General features: G+C 39.7%; 1 protein-coding gene across 2 annotated transcripts in view; it reads left to right on the forward strand.

Moving 5' to 3' along the window:
- Positions 1-3320, forward strand: part of l2hgdh (L-2-hydroxyglutarate dehydrogenase) — a 28485-nt gene extending 25165 nt beyond the window's left edge. For both annotated transcript variants that reach the window (XM_059958176.1, XM_059958178.1), the window contains exon 10: positions 2819-3320. In XM_059958176.1, coding sequence (XP_059814159.1) covers positions 2819-3014 — 196 coding nt within the window. In that variant the 3' untranslated portion in view covers positions 3015-3320. The remainder of the gene's footprint in view (positions 1-2818) is intronic.
- The last annotated feature ends 12454 nt before the right edge of the window (positions 3321-15774 follow it).

Genomic DNA, 15774 nt, shown 5'->3' on the forward strand with positions numbered 1-15774 from the left:
GCCAAATTAATTACATATTGTATCTACATTCTAACCCTCTACGAGAATCTATTCCAAACCATGTCATGGAAGCAATTATAAGACTCAATAATGTGCTCAAAGTCCTTGAAGAAATACAACATCTTCACTTACTCTGGGGAGGCTCTGACCCAAACACTGAAAGTAGAGGAGGAGTAAGCAAACTGTGCTGAGATCCTCAAGGACATGCATCAAAAGCCCTGTGTCTGACCACCTCATGCAGTACTTACTCACCTTCACACTCCATCAGCCTCAATCCGCTCCATCTTTGGGAGAGTTTGTATTTTTCTCATTAGCCTCTTCAGGGTTAGAATTAGACTTCCACTCAGGTTTTGTGGATTAAGTCAAGGATGTTGTATTTCTTCAAGGACTTTGAGCACATTATTGAGTCTTATAATTGCTTCCATGACATGGTTTGGAATAGATTGTCTATTCCAGGAGTCTGGTATTAGGTGTGTAAGTAACATAGAAATGAGGTGACAATATTTGTGGTAATTCTTCAGTGCCTCGAAATGTATGGTCAATATGCTGTAGGTCGTCCAGGTCTCAAAAGTTTATAGGAGGGCAAAGAACACTGCCGCACTGTAGGCCATGAGTTTGTCAGATCTGACATTTTGATAATCTTTTCTCCCAATTGACCAGAGTGTGTATTGGCACATTAAAAGTGTTGCTATGCTTCATCATTAATGTCTGCCCTTACAATAATAATATTTTCAGACTTTCTGTGATGCAGATTGTGTTTGGTTATACCAGAAGTTTACATTGTTCCCAGATGCATATCTGGTGACGAGGCCAGATCATCGTGAGCTGGGTACTTGTCTTAGATTTGTAGGTACCTTATGCACTTGGCAAATATGCAGAGTCCTGATTGAACTCAGTATGGTGAATCTTGTACTTCACTATTCTGATTAATGCAAACAGGAGCTAACATGATTGGCTCTTATGCATGCTGATGACATGAGCCTGAAAAGCACCACCCACTTATCCTTCCCAAAAATATGTTTTCCTCATGGAAAAGTCTCTATCAAACTGGATAAGTGATGGATTTGGAAGAGTCTGAGTGTCCATCATTAATGTTGCAAGTTAGTCCATATTGGTGAATATGATTTCACTCAAACTTTATAGATTTCTGTCAAGGTTTCTCTTTTGGTGAGATGCATATAAACATCATTTGTTGTGTTAGAAAAGCAAGGACCATTCAATAGTTTTGTTGAATTAGTTGGTTTCAGCCATAACTGGTACAGCTAGGATAGACTTACAGACTTTGTAATATAAGTGGGGACTGTTATTGAAAGGAAATTTAACTTCAATTATATATTTTTGTTTACATGAGTGTTTATAGAAATTTTTAAAAATTCTAAATCTGTGTGATGAGCAGGATATGCCTGTTGTCTATGTAGTTACAATTAATGTAATTTCATGAACGGTTCTCTTACTGTGTTTTGGTGAGTAGAAGAACTCCTGTGGTGGTCACTATTATTTGTGTTGTCTGCCAATTAATTAATAAAGATTCCATGAAGTAAGATGTAACATAAATGTAGTGTCTAGCATCATCCTACCCTGGAGTGCCAAACTGAGCAAGTTCATTCCCCGGGGTTTTAGTCTCAAGAAGCTTTCTATCATTTAGCAGTACAAGTGCATTGAAAATTTGCAGCAATCGCAGGACTGTTACCAGCAGGTGTCACTCATTGACAAGTTTAGGACATTTCCAGTTCTGTGTGAGAGATCAGCTTCACAAGCAGACAGGGTTATAACGAACACTGTGGGCTCAGCTTGAAATGAGCAGCTCTTGCTAGACCAGCACCTTCTGACAATAGAAGAAGGTAAAGTAATTGCTTACCAGCTGAGAGCTGGAACTGTCAGAGTGCAGCATTAAATTCCCAAATTCGTTAATGTACATACTAACAGCAAATGCTAAAAGAAAGGAATAATAGATCTGACTAACTTCAAACATCAACACATTCTAAGAGGTGGACACAATTAATGTAATTTGTGATTTGAATATGACCACCTTGATACTGTGCCGAAGCCAAAACATGAGTTTGAACCTTCTTTAATATAGGTTCCTTGTCAAAATATGTCTCGGTTTTGATGAAACTAATATTGAAAATGGAAGTGAATAACCAGGCAGGTTGTATTTAGAGGAATATCACTGTGAGAGCTCTTTGTCATTTTTCAAATGGTATTGAGGAATATATACACTGCATTTCATTATGAGGCACAAATGAATTAAGTGGCTTTGCTGGTTGTCTGTTGAGCCACCTACAGACTTAGAGTAGTAGTACAACCTCGAAGAGAGAAGTTTAGAGAACTATTCACACTCGGAAACTATGTAGTCTGTATTTGATATCGTCATCACATTGAGTTCTATTAGGAGTGCCTGACCTAAATTATCCTGTTGTCCAGAACATAAGAGCATATTTAAGGACCAATGTAGATGAAAATAAGATTTTGAAAAGACTTAAGTTTTCAAATCTGTAACATAAAGCTCAGTATTAATATTTTGTTCAATTTTAATGTCATGTTCTTATGTTGAAGCTATCTTCAAACAGATTTATAAATTTAATTCACAGCTGAGTCAATATAAAAAACATAAAATTAATGTCCACAATATAGTTCGAATTAAAATTCTCAGGTTCACTGAAACAGAAAACGTAATGCATCATTTGGTATAATCTGATGTTTGAACTTATTAGGACACAATAACATTAGACTATTTAAAGAGAATTACAGTTAAAGTTATTTGATTTGTATGTTACTATATGGTATGTAACCTCTTTGATTTGCTGTACTTCTACAGAGGCCCATCTGGAGTAAGGGCACAAGCCTTGGACAAAAATGGTAATCTGGTAGATGACTTTGTGTTTGATGGAGGCTCTGGACCTGTTGGGAGCCATGTTCTTCATGTTCGAAATGCACCTTCACCTGCAGCAACCTCATCCTTGGCCATTGGAGAAATCATCACTGATGAAGCAGAGAAACGATTTAATTTGTAGATTTTACAGCTTTAATTTTGGGAGATGGAATATTCTTAAACTCAGGTTGAAAATGGGAAGCTGAGAATATCTGAACTGTTTGGTTTTACATGTGCAATGCTTTTAATAATTTTACAATACTGTATTTGAATACTACAGATTGTTCTGATTTAAAAATTGTTACACTATTGTATGTAACTTTCATTTGAGTTTGATCAGTGGTATTTTTTTTAATATAAGCTTAGACACTAAGAAAGTTTGCAATTTAATATTACTGTTGTACTGTAACTTGGGTATGAAATATTAAAATGAATTTCTTAAAAATCATACTTTGAACTCCTTGCCTGTGTAGTGTATGAGTATTGTACTGAAAAAGTATTTTATAGTTCTTTGCTCAATGGAATGACTAAGACAAAAAGCATGTTTGGCTTTAAGAGAATGCAAACTCGAAAATAAAAAAGCTTGTACTGATCAGCTGGGTGGGGGTGGGAAGAGAGTTGAACTGAGATGGAAAACAACTGAGATAGAAGCAGATCTACAGAAGTATTTGTGCATGATATAAATTCCATTGCAAACACATCGACAGTGATTTGATGTGGTTGATAATGCTGCTTGTGTTTATTAGGGCTGGAGATTCTTTACAACCAAGTATGTATTTAGATTCAAAGAAAATCTTTATCAAGGTACATCTGTGTCAACATATACAACCCTGAGATTCATTTTCTTGTGGACAATCACAAAAAAATACAAGAAACAATAGAATCGATGAAAGACCACACGCATCAGGACAGGCAACATTGTGCAAAAACAAAAAGAGAGAGGGATGAAAATACATATTAATAAAATGAGCAATAAATTACAAGAACCTGAGATGAAAGTCCTCGAAAGTGAGTCCACTTCAGTATTGGGGCAAGTGAAGTTGATCTCATCTTTCCTATCTGGAAGTTAGTGATTTCTTGCTTGGAGTTCCAGCATCTGCAGATTTTCTTGTCTTTGATGATTCCTTGTTTGTTTTTATTCCCTTGGTGTTTGAATATTACTGGCTTAGGTTTCACAGTGAATGACTAATGTGATGGTGTGGTTTTTGGGCAAGAGGCATATCAGCCATTTTGGTCCTCCACTGGCATGCTTTTGCATTTTGTCTAATTACTCATTAACAAGCCAAAGTAAACACTCATAACTCAAGTGCTGAGACAAATTTTTGTATCACACTGCTATCTCACTTTTGGCTCTTTCACATGCCTCTGGTGTGCCATTAACTACACTTCAAATATCACACACAAAATGCTGGAGGAATTCAGCACGCCTGACAGCATCTATGGAAAAGAGTAAACAGTTGACATTCCCGCCAAGACCCTTCAAAAGTTCTCCTGATGAAAGGGCTTGGCCTGAAAGGTTGACCGTTGTCCTGATCTACCATTTGAATAATGTCATTCTTCATAGAATGTATGGTATCAACAAAACGAGCATTAATTGACCATCACTAATTCCCCTTGCATAGATGATATTGAGCTACTGCTGTTTGGTGAGCATTTACAGGCTTTAGGCCCAATGATGAAAGAAGAGGTGGTAGAACAGATACATAGATATAATGGAAAGGTGCAGAAACAACAAGATTTTAATAATAGGGGATTTTAACTTCCCCAGAATTGAGTGGTGCTTCCTTAATACAAGAATCTTAGCTAGGGCAGGATTTCTTCAGTGCATCAAAGAGAGGTTCTTGAAACAATATGTGAAGAGCCCAACCAAAGGACAGAACATACTGGACCTGGTTTTGGGAAATGAGCCAAGCCAAATGACGGACCTGATGGCGGGTGAGCATTTTGGAAAAAGTAAGCACAACTCAATAATTATGAGTAAGTATAAAATTGGATCTTGGTCATGGGGGGGAAGGCCATATTATGACTGGATAAGACAGAAACTAAAGGGGATTGATTGGGAGCAACTGCTGCCTGACAAGAGCTTGAAATCAGCTTGTTTCAGTAAGGAGTGGGGCAAGGAACCCTAAGGTAAATAAACATTGTATGACCCGAGAGGTCCTAACTTTATTCAGAAAGGAAAAAGGAACATAGAGTATGTAAAGTTTTGGATGCAAGGAAGTACTGAAGCAGATGATTAGGAAGGCCAAAAGAGAATCAGAATCAGGTTTATTATCACTGGATAGTGTCGTGAAATTTGTTAACTTAGCAGCAACAGTTCAATGCAATACATAACATAGAAGGAAAAAAAAATAAGTAAATCAATTACAGTATACATATATTGAATAGATCAAAAATCATGCCAAAAAAAAATAATATATATTTAAAAATTCAAGTTGTGTTCAAGGGATCAATGTCCATTTAGGAATCAGATGGCAGAGGGGAAGAAGCTGTTCCTGAATTGCTGATCCATTTGTCCATCCAGCCATAGGCCTAATTTTCTTCCAGACAGATAGAAATGCTGTGACCTCCAGCAAAGCCTGCAGAGAAGGTCTGTGTTTATGTCAATAAGGACTGGTCTATGTTCTGGGAGATGGGCCTACACTTACCACAACAACAATGATGAATGTGTGGGATTGGTGACTGGCTACATTGGAAAACGCATTGAGGATGTCATCATGATTAAACTCTACACTGCCAGGGCAAACCAGAAACTATGTGTGGTGAACTACATATACCTGTCTGGACACCCCCCCCCTCCCCCCCCCCCCCCCCCCCCGCTGACTGCTCCTGTGGCTCCTCCCTCAGACCCCTGTATAAAGGCGATTGGAGGCACTGCTCCTCCCTCAGTCTCCAGGATGTTGTGTGATGGTCTCTTGCTGCTGATAGTGCTTTCTCTTCCAGCTAATAAAAGCCTAACTCTCACCTCACCTCTCCGAGAGTTATTGATGGTGCATCACTATGTCTGACTGCAAATGTTTGTGCATCACTTAGGGTAGGGACGCTGCCTTCAGGGTGGGGGACCAGGACAAATCTAAGGTCAGTTAGAGTCACGGTCTCCCTTGCCATCAGGAAGAAAAAGCATTAGCCCTCACAGAAAATTTATAGAAGCCTTTGAAACACCAGGAACACACTGCACATGTGGCAAGGTATACCAGCCAGGACCATCAACGACAGCAACACCTCCCTTCCTGATAGGCTGAATGCCTTCTATGCACGATTTGACGCATTTAATGACGTGACTGAGAAAAGCCCCCTCACCCCTGAGGAAGAGGCACCCTGTAGCCAAGGTGAGAAGAGTCCTAGGCAGGTAAACTCATGCAGAGTTGCAAGGTCGGACAACATAATTGGTCAAGTGCTGAGGAACTGCGCAGCCCTCCTAACAGAGGTCTTAATGGATAACGGATATCCTTAATATCTCTTTGAAACTGTCTATTGTCCCTGCAGGCATCAAGGCAGCTACCATCATTCCAGTGCCCAAGAGAGTGGCAGTAGCTGGCCTAAATGATTACAGCCCAGTGGCACTTACTTCAACAATCATGAAGTGCTTTGAGCGGCTGGTAATGGATCATATAAAATTCCACCTTCCATCTACTGTACACTGGATCCTTTCTAGTTTGCCCACTGTTCAAACTGGTCCATTGATGATGCCATAGCCACGGCCCTACACTTCATCCTATACCACCTAGAAAATGATGGACCATACACCAGGGTGTTGATCATTGACCAGCTCGATCATCCCTCAGGGGCTGATGGGTAAGCTGTCCTCGTTGAGAATCAACACACCTCTCTGTAACTGGATCTTGGACTTCTGAATGGAAAGACCCCAGTCAGTCTGAGTTGGCAGCAAAATCTCAAGCTCCATTATGGTAGGCGCTGGTGCCCCCCAGGGCTGTGTGCTCAGCCCACTGCTGTTCATGCTGCTGGCTCACGCACGGCTGCACTGCCAGATCCAGCTCAAACCACATCATTAAGTTCGCTGATAATGCAACAGTGGTTGGCCTCATCAGCAACAATATAGAGATGCAATATACAGATGCTGTATATACAATATACAGTATACAGAGAGGAAGTAGAGAGTCTTGCCACATGGTGTGAAAATAACAACTCAAGTCTCAACATGGACACAAAAAAAGAGATGATTGTGGATTTCAGGAAGGCACAGGTCAACCGCTCTCCATTTTGCATCAATAGCTCTGCCACAGAGAGAGAGGAGAACACAGAGTTCCTCAGTGTGCACACAACGGATGATCTAACCGGGACCACGGCACTTTCTCATCAGTCGAGAAGACACAGCAGCATCTGCGCTTTCTGAGGGGATTGAGGTGTGCAAGCCTCTCTGCCCCCGTTCTGACAACTTTCTACATGAACTCCATCAAGAATGTCCTGTCTGTGTGGTGCAGAAACTGAAAGGCATCAGACCTCAAGACCCTACAGAGGATTGTAAAAAATGCTGAGACGATTATTGAGGTCTCACTCCCAGTATTTGTAACATTTACTGGGAGTGTTATAGACGAGGGCCTGAAGCATTGTTGAGGATCCCTACCACCCATCCCACAGTCTGTTTGACCCACTACCATCAGGAAGGAGGTACAGGAGCATCAGGGCTAGAAATGCCGGGCTGGGTAACAGTTTCTTCCCTCAGGGTGTGAGACTAATGAGTACCCTGCTGCCACTGAGGTCTCGTCACTCTTTCACACTATATGCATTTTAGGTTATATTTTATTAACTTACAGCAATATTTTGTGTTATGTGGTACATGATATATATTTTGTGGGTCCACCACAGTCCAGAGAACCACTTACTCGTACAGTCAGATGACAACAGACGTGATCTTGAACTTGACAACAGGGACAAAAAGATACCCATTGTCGCCCCACCTTGAATGCCATCTTCCCGTATGGCTGCATCAGGCTGTGCATGGAACCTAAATATATGGGCACAGAGTACCTCTATGTGCCAGGGTTCTACCTGTCCCTGGTGTTGTGAACAATGGCTCTGGCCCTGTGCCAGGCAACAGCCCAGTCAGCTGGACTTTGCCATGCTACCTGTCCTTTGTGGAAGAGTTCTTCCTGACCAACACCTTTGACCACAAGTCCATCAGGTAGTGATCAGCACAGAATGTCCTACAGACACTGCAGCAGAATGATTTGATGGACACAGTGGGGTGGTTCCTCCAGCAGAATATCGAGATCATCAGGCAGAATGCCTCATCGCCAGGCCTCACCAACCTCGCAGGGCTGGTGGGTTCATTTTAAATCTTCCTCGTCATTACTGTTATGTTTTGTAACTCCAGTAAATGATTAAATGAAAAACACGGGAGACGAGAAACGGGTCTACTTAGTTTTTCTATTGTGAGGCACTCACATATGACATGGGGCCATAATGATGAATGCCATTCACTTACTTTTACATATAACCCATAGTTAATTATGTAAACAACAAAAATGCTTAATCAGACAATATTGCTCAAATATTTCTGAGATGTTAAATACACTACAACCAGGGGCTGTTTTGAACAGCCTCATGTGCTATACCTTATTATAGGCCTCCTGAAAATCCAAGCAAATAATATCCATTGGCTCTCCTTTGTCTATACTGCCTGATATTTCCTCAATGAATTCCAACACATTTGTCAGGCAAGACTTCCCCCTAAGAAAACAATGTCGACTGTGGGCTTTTTTTTTAATCATGTGACTCCATCTTTAACGATGACTCCAACATCTTCTCAACCTCTGAAGACAGGCTGGCCAATAATTTTCTTTCTTCTGCCTCTCTCCTTTCTTAACGAGTGGAGTGATATTTGCAATTTTCAAGTCCTCCAAAACCATTCCAAAATCTAGTGATTCTTGAAAGGTTACTAATGCCTCCAGAGTCTCTTCAGCTACCTCTTTAAGAACCCTGAAGTATAGTCAGTCTGGTCCAGGTGGCTTGCCCACAGAAGGCAAAGACTGGTTGTAGATGGGTCATATTCTGCATGGAGGTCAGTGACCAGTGGTGTGCCTCAGGGATCTGTTCTGGGACACCTCCTCTTTGTGATTTTTAGAAATGAACTGGATGAAGAAGTAAAAGGACAGGTTATTAAGTTTGAGTTGACATGAAGGTTGGGGGTATTATGGATATTGTGGAAGGTTGTCAGAAGTTACAGCAGGACATCAATAGGATGCAGAACTGGGCTGAGAAGTGGCAGATGGACTTCAACCCAGATAAGTGTGAAGTGGTTCATTTCAGTAGGTCCAATTTGAAGATAGAATATAATATTAATGTTAAGACTCTTGGCAGAATGGAGGATCTGAGAGATCATGGGGTCCATGTCAAAAGGACACTCAAAGCTACTGTGCAGGTTGACAGTGTTGTTAAGAAGGCGTATGATGTGTTGGCATTCATCAACTGTGGGACTGAGTTCAAGAACCATGAGGTAATGTTACAGCTTGGTCAGACCCCACTTGGAGTACTGTGTTCAGTTCTGGCCACCTCACAATAGGAAGGGGACAGTGCAAAAGAGATTTACAAGGATGTTGCCTGGATTGGAGGGCACACCTGATGAGAATAGGTTGAGTGAACTCGGCCTTTTCTCCTTGGAGCGACAGAGGATGAGAGGTGACCTGATAGAGGGGTATAAGATGATGAGGGGCATTAATCGTGTGGATAGCTAGAGGCTTTTTTCCAGGGCTGAAATGTCTAACACAAGGGGGCATAGTTTTAAGTTGCTTGGAAGTAGGTACTGACAAGATGTCAGAGGTAAGTTTTTCACAAGGAGAGTGATGGGTGTGTGGAATGCACTGCCGGCAGAGGTGGAGTTGGATACAATAGGATCTTTTAAGAGCCTGTTAGATAGATACATGGGGCTTAGAAAAATAGAGGGCTATGCGCTAGGGAAATTCTAGGCAGTTTCTAGAGTAGGTTACCTGGTCAGCACAACATCGTGGGTTGAAGGGCCAGGAAGTGCTGTAAATTTCTATGTTCTATGATTTATTTAAGTTCAGACCTTTCAGTTTCCCAAGCATCTTCTTCTTAGTAATAGCAACTACACTCACTTCTGCCCCCTGACATTCTTACATTTCTGGCATATTGCTAGTATCTTCCACAGTGAAGATTGGCACAAAATACAAGTTTATCCACTCTCTCTGCCTACCTGCCTGTCCTTTTGATAGGATGTGTTTCCTTGGATGTTAAGCTCCCACCTATGATTTTCTTTCAGCCAGGACTCAGTGATGCCCACGACATCATAGCTGCCAATCTCTAACTGTTCTAAAACATCTTCTGCTCTCTTCCATATACAGTGTGCATTCAAATATAGCGCCTTCAGTCCTTTCTCAGCCTTTTCAATTTTGCACGTTACATTTCAACTCATCTCACTGACTGCAATTTTGTCCTATCATCTGTCTTGTCCTTCCTCAGTCTCGCTGCACACTGTATCTACTTGTATACCAACTGCACCACCGCCAGCCTTATCATTCCATTTATTCAATATATTCATATTTTCATATGATGTAATTTGACCCTGTTCCAAACCTATTTGTTTTTCCGGTTTTGATTATACATATGTTGAGAGGATCGGAGTTGGCGACACTGATGATTTTGTATTTCTTTTATAGATACTATAAACAGCCCATTTTCTATTTTTTCCCCTTTTTTTTCTTCCTTTTTTTTCTCTTTATTAGTTATTAGGTTGTTAGATTAGTTTTTCTTAGGGTTAATTTTTTTTTTTCTTTTTCTCTTTTCTGTTTTTTACATATAATATGATATACCTAGTTTTGCTTTGTTTATATGATATTTGTATCATTCATGATTTGGGAAGACTTAACTATATTGTAACTATTGCTTGTGTATTCTTTCATGTTCAGTTTAAATTTGTAAGTTTGTAATCCCACTATCTATGTATTAATCTTATCATGTTGATATTAATAATAATAATAAAAAGATTGAAAAAGAAAGAAAGCCTTATCATTCCAGTTCCCAACCCCCGCCAAATTAGTTTCAACCCTCCCAACACCTCAAGCAAACCAGCCCACAAGGATATAGATACCCCGTGGGTTCAGGTTTAATTATGTCTTTTTGTACAGGTCAAACCTTCCTCAGAAGAGATCCCAATATCCAGAACTCTGAAACTCTGCCCCCTGCGTCAATTCCTGTTAACTAATAAATTAAATTAATTCATACATATTGAATATGAATCTGTTAGCTTGATCTCAAATATTGAATTGAATTGAATTGACTTTGTTTCTTACATACTTCACATACATGAGGAGTAAAAATCTTTACATTACATCTCCATCTAAATGTGCAATGTGCAATTTAGAGTAATTTGTAATAAATAGTATGTACACCAGGACAGCCAATATAACACAGGAATACAATTGTATCAGTGTGAATTAATCAGTCTGATGGCCTGGTGGAAGAAACTGTCCTGGAAACTGGCTTTTATGCTGCAGTACCATTTCCCAGATGGTAGCAGCTGGAACAGTTTGTGGTTGGGGTGACTCGGGTCCTCAATGACCTTCAGGCCCTTTTTACACACCTGTCTTTATAAATGTCCTGAAAAGTGGGAAGTTCATAGCTACAGATGTGCTGGGCTATCTGCACACCTATCTGCAGAGTCCTGTGATTGAGGGAAGTACAGCTCCCATACCAGGCAGTGATGCAGCCAGTCAGGATGCTCACAATCGTGCCCTTGTAGAAATATTCTTAGGATTTGGGGTCCCATACCAAACTTCTTCACTGCTGTGCCTTTTTCACCACACAGCCAATATGTACAGACCACGTGAGATCCTCAGTGATGTGTATGCTGAGGAACTTAAAGCTGTTCACCTTCAACCCCAAATCCATTGATGTCAATAGGGGCTAGCCTGTCTCCATCCTCTCCATTCCTCCTGCAGTCCACAGCCAGCTCCTTTGTTTGAGCATCAGTTTGGATTTAACTAATATTTGGGGGTATAATTATTTGTCAGTATCAAGATCAAAGAGTTTGCTCCAGTTTCTGAAAATAGAATGTCTGACTTAAGATTCTGGGAAAAAATAAGTCAGATGATTTCCAGAAAGGAAATGACTAAAGACAACACAAATGCCTATGTTTTATTTTAGTCATAGTTATAATAACGTTTTAGTCATAATTATATGGAGCTAGTAAGGCTACTGTAAATGTTATTGTCCTTATTTGCCAAAAATTGTGAGGTAGTAGAGCAGCAAAACAAAGCATGACAACTAAAAGGCTACAAAAGATGCTGGAATTCAGAAGTAGATCAGAAAATGTTGGCAACTCTCCTCTGTACAGGTTAGGCAGTACCTGTGGAAAGATAAATAAAATTAAAGTTTCAAGCTGAAGACTTTTCAAAACTGGGAAAGTGGAAGCAAAATTGTTTACAGAATTTTCCATTTGTACGAGTTTGGGCACTTTTTGAGGATAATAAGAAAGCAGTAGTGCACAAATTTGGCCCAATCATTGAAAAAGTGTTAACAAAATTTCCATTGACTATCATTTGTGTGCCATGAATTTTATTGAGACACAACAGCAATTGAAAATAATACAGGAAATGGAGAGTGGCAATAGGAAACAAATGTCATCTATTGACAGCAATCAAAGCTAAACATACACAGGATAAAAACACCAATAAACAAGATGGACAGCCTTGAAAGTATTTTACAATATACGCTCATCAGAATCTTAGAGACCGAGTCTTCTACATATTTCATAATCTCACCTCCAGATAGACAAGCAGATAGAGGAAGTTATTAATGGTGAGAGGAGCCAAGGATTCCTGTTGAACTTTCCTTGTGTGATTCAATTTTAGATTCTAATGGGGGAGGGGAACTGACAGGATGGGTGTAACAGCATCTGGAACAGCCAGGTATTATTGTGCATTACTTGTTTGTTGATGTGTCTTGTCTTTTTTTGTCTATGTGGTGTAGAGCATTGCACTTCTAGGTATTCCCACAATGGTAGGGTAGGTTATTTGTCTAACTGTTGGCAATGGGTGTTTCTTTTGATTACAGAGCCATTTGCCTCCTTTCAAAGATGATGAAATGACTGCAACTAATATTACCACATAGAGCACAAGAAAAGCTGTTCGGGTTCACAGTTTTTGTTATTTGATTAAAGAGCTAAGTTAGCTGTCAGCGTAATTGACAACTGCTTTGACCCTGTCTATTCTAATCTTGCACTGGCTGCTAAGTATATCTGGAGATTTCTCAGTAAGCAAGCTTCTTCACATTAAATATGGTAGTAAGATCCTGTTTAAAGACTTTCTATTCAGTGCTGCAGCTTCCTTACAGACTGCTTCCTTTCTTAGAGACTGGAATTTAAGAAATCCAGAGCATTTGTGAGAGATTAAGTAAGATTTGGGACTTCAGTCTTCAGAGACTTGCTTCTGTTCTCTAGAGATTTGCTTCTGTTATTTCATTCTAGTTTTCTGTTCCAAGTGAGTGAGAGTGCAACACAAGTGTCTAATGCTAGTCCTGGATTCTGGGGGAGGTATTCTGCTTCATTCTGGTCTATTCTGATATGTTGCTGTATCCAACCTTTAACTGAATTACCTTGATTAAACTTTTCTATTATCTCAAAAAAATCTACCCCTTTACTCGGACCCATCTGCCTTCAAGCGATGCTCCTTGAATAACCAAGGCTAAAATAAGAAAGGCTTAATTCATGCCTGTTTCTTCTGTAAAGTACTGCTTTGTTCTGCAGACCTAAAAGACATGCTGACACATTAAATGTTCTTCGACCACAAAGATGATCACACCAAACAGTCATCCTGGATTATATTGTGTCAGAGTAGTGGACACAATAAAACTGGATTTTTTTTTGCAACAAAATATTCAATGTTAATTCAATATATAATGCCTTGTTGAAATATGGATAAGATGGTTAAAGAGCAACATTTTCTGAAAAATAGAAACAAAAATACATTGGAATCACTCTAAAAGCATGTAGGAAAATGAAAGAAAAAGTGTTTTTGTCTTATGTTGGATATCATTGTAAAATCAGTGATGCAAAAGTTTACCTTGTGTCTGAGCTAACATCTTGCAATATCTTGATTACAACTTAGCAAAGATTCTTGTGAACGTTCAGGAGAAAGACTTAATTAAAAATACTGGAATAATTAGAAAGAAGAAATTAGGGATGAAAATGTGATCAAGTGATCTTGTTTTCTTAAATGAGATTGGAGAATGAGTTATTAGAATAAGCCTGAAATAGATGAAGGTTCTGCTGCAGAATTGCTGCGTACTTAGAAGCTGCAGGACATGGCAGAAGTGTAAGACCTCTCAAAGAGAGTGAAATGAGCCTGTGCAAAGCCATGTGGAGAATAGATCTGATAAATTTCTGGAAGAACAACCCAAGCAGCTCAGTAGGAAGGGGATGATAGGTGTCAGGTTTGCTATTCCAAATTATCTTTCAGGTGCTGTGCTTTACATCGGGTCAGTGTCCAGGGAAAGTTGAACATTGTAGTTTAACAGAGTGGATATGTTGTGGATAATCATCTCAACACTAACAGAGGTAGGTTGGGTCAGAAATAAGGAATTTTGAAGAGCTTATTTGTAGTAACATAATACCTGAAACTCAATTTTTAAACACAGAGGTCACTTTTAATATTGTTTAGTTTATGCTATGGAAAAAGAATCAACAATGGGAAATTTTAATGTCAGATTTATAGATTGGGAAATGTGTGTGCTAAGACCAATGAAAGAAAGGAATTTCTAAATTGTGTACAGGAGAATATTTTTGATCAATATGTCTCTGATCTAACAGGGTCAAAATAAATTTTCACTTGGAAAGCCGGGGTTAATCGGGTGCCACGCTCAATATGTTAAAGGCAAATTGCATCTGATGAACTAAAGTGAATTTATTGGGATAATGGAGAAGATTGATCATGGTGTTTTAGTACATACTGTAGAACATAGAACATTACAGCATTGTACAGGCCATACAGCCCACAATGTTGAACTGATCTTTTAAACTACCCTAAAATCAATTTAACCCTTCCCTCTACATAGCTCTCTAATTGCTGCCATCCATGTTGCCTATCTAAGAGTTTTGTAAATGTTCCTAATGTATCTGCTTCTACCACCATCCCTGGCAGGGATTCCACACACCCACCACTCTTAAAATCCTTACCTCTGACATCCTCCAATCACCTTCAAGGGTTAGCCTTAGGATACACATTGTATGGAAAGGACAGGCAAGAAGGCAGAGGGGGTGGTGTGGCTTTATTGGTAATAAATGAAATAAAATCACTAGAAAGATATTACTTAGGTTTGGGAAGTGTTGAATCGTTGTGGGTGGAACTAAGGAACTGCGAGGAGTGAAAAAAACCCTGATGGGAATTATATACAGACCCAAAAACAGTAGTAAAGATGTGGTCTACAAATTACAACGGGAGATAGAAAATGCACATCAAAAGGGTATTATTACGATAGTCATGGGGAATTTCAATATGCAGGTAGATTGGAAAAATCAGGTTGGTGCTGCATCCTAAGAGGATTCCTAGAATGCCTATGAGAAGGGTTTTTAGAGCAGTTCATGGTTGAGCCCACTAGGGGATCAGCTATTCTGGATTGGGTGTTGTACAATGCACTGGAATTGATCAGAAAGACTAAGGTAAAGGAGCCCTTAGGGGCCAGTGATCATAATATGATCAAATTCACCCTTAAATTTTGAGAAGGAGAATCTAAAATCAGATGTATCATTGGAGTAAAGGGAAATACAGAAGCGTGAGAGAGGAGCTGGACAAAATTGATTGGAAAAAGAACACTGGCAGGGATGATGGCAGACCAGCAATAGCTGGAATTTCCAGAAGAAATTCAGACGTATACATCCCAAAGAGGACGAAGTGTTCTAATGGCAGGATGACACAAATGTGACTGAT

Source organism: Hypanus sabinus, chromosome 2 (genome assembly GCF_030144855.1).
Source record: "Hypanus sabinus isolate sHypSab1 chromosome 2, sHypSab1.hap1, whole genome shotgun sequence".
Taxonomy (NCBI): domain Eukaryota; kingdom Metazoa; phylum Chordata; class Chondrichthyes; order Myliobatiformes; family Dasyatidae; genus Hypanus; species Hypanus sabinus.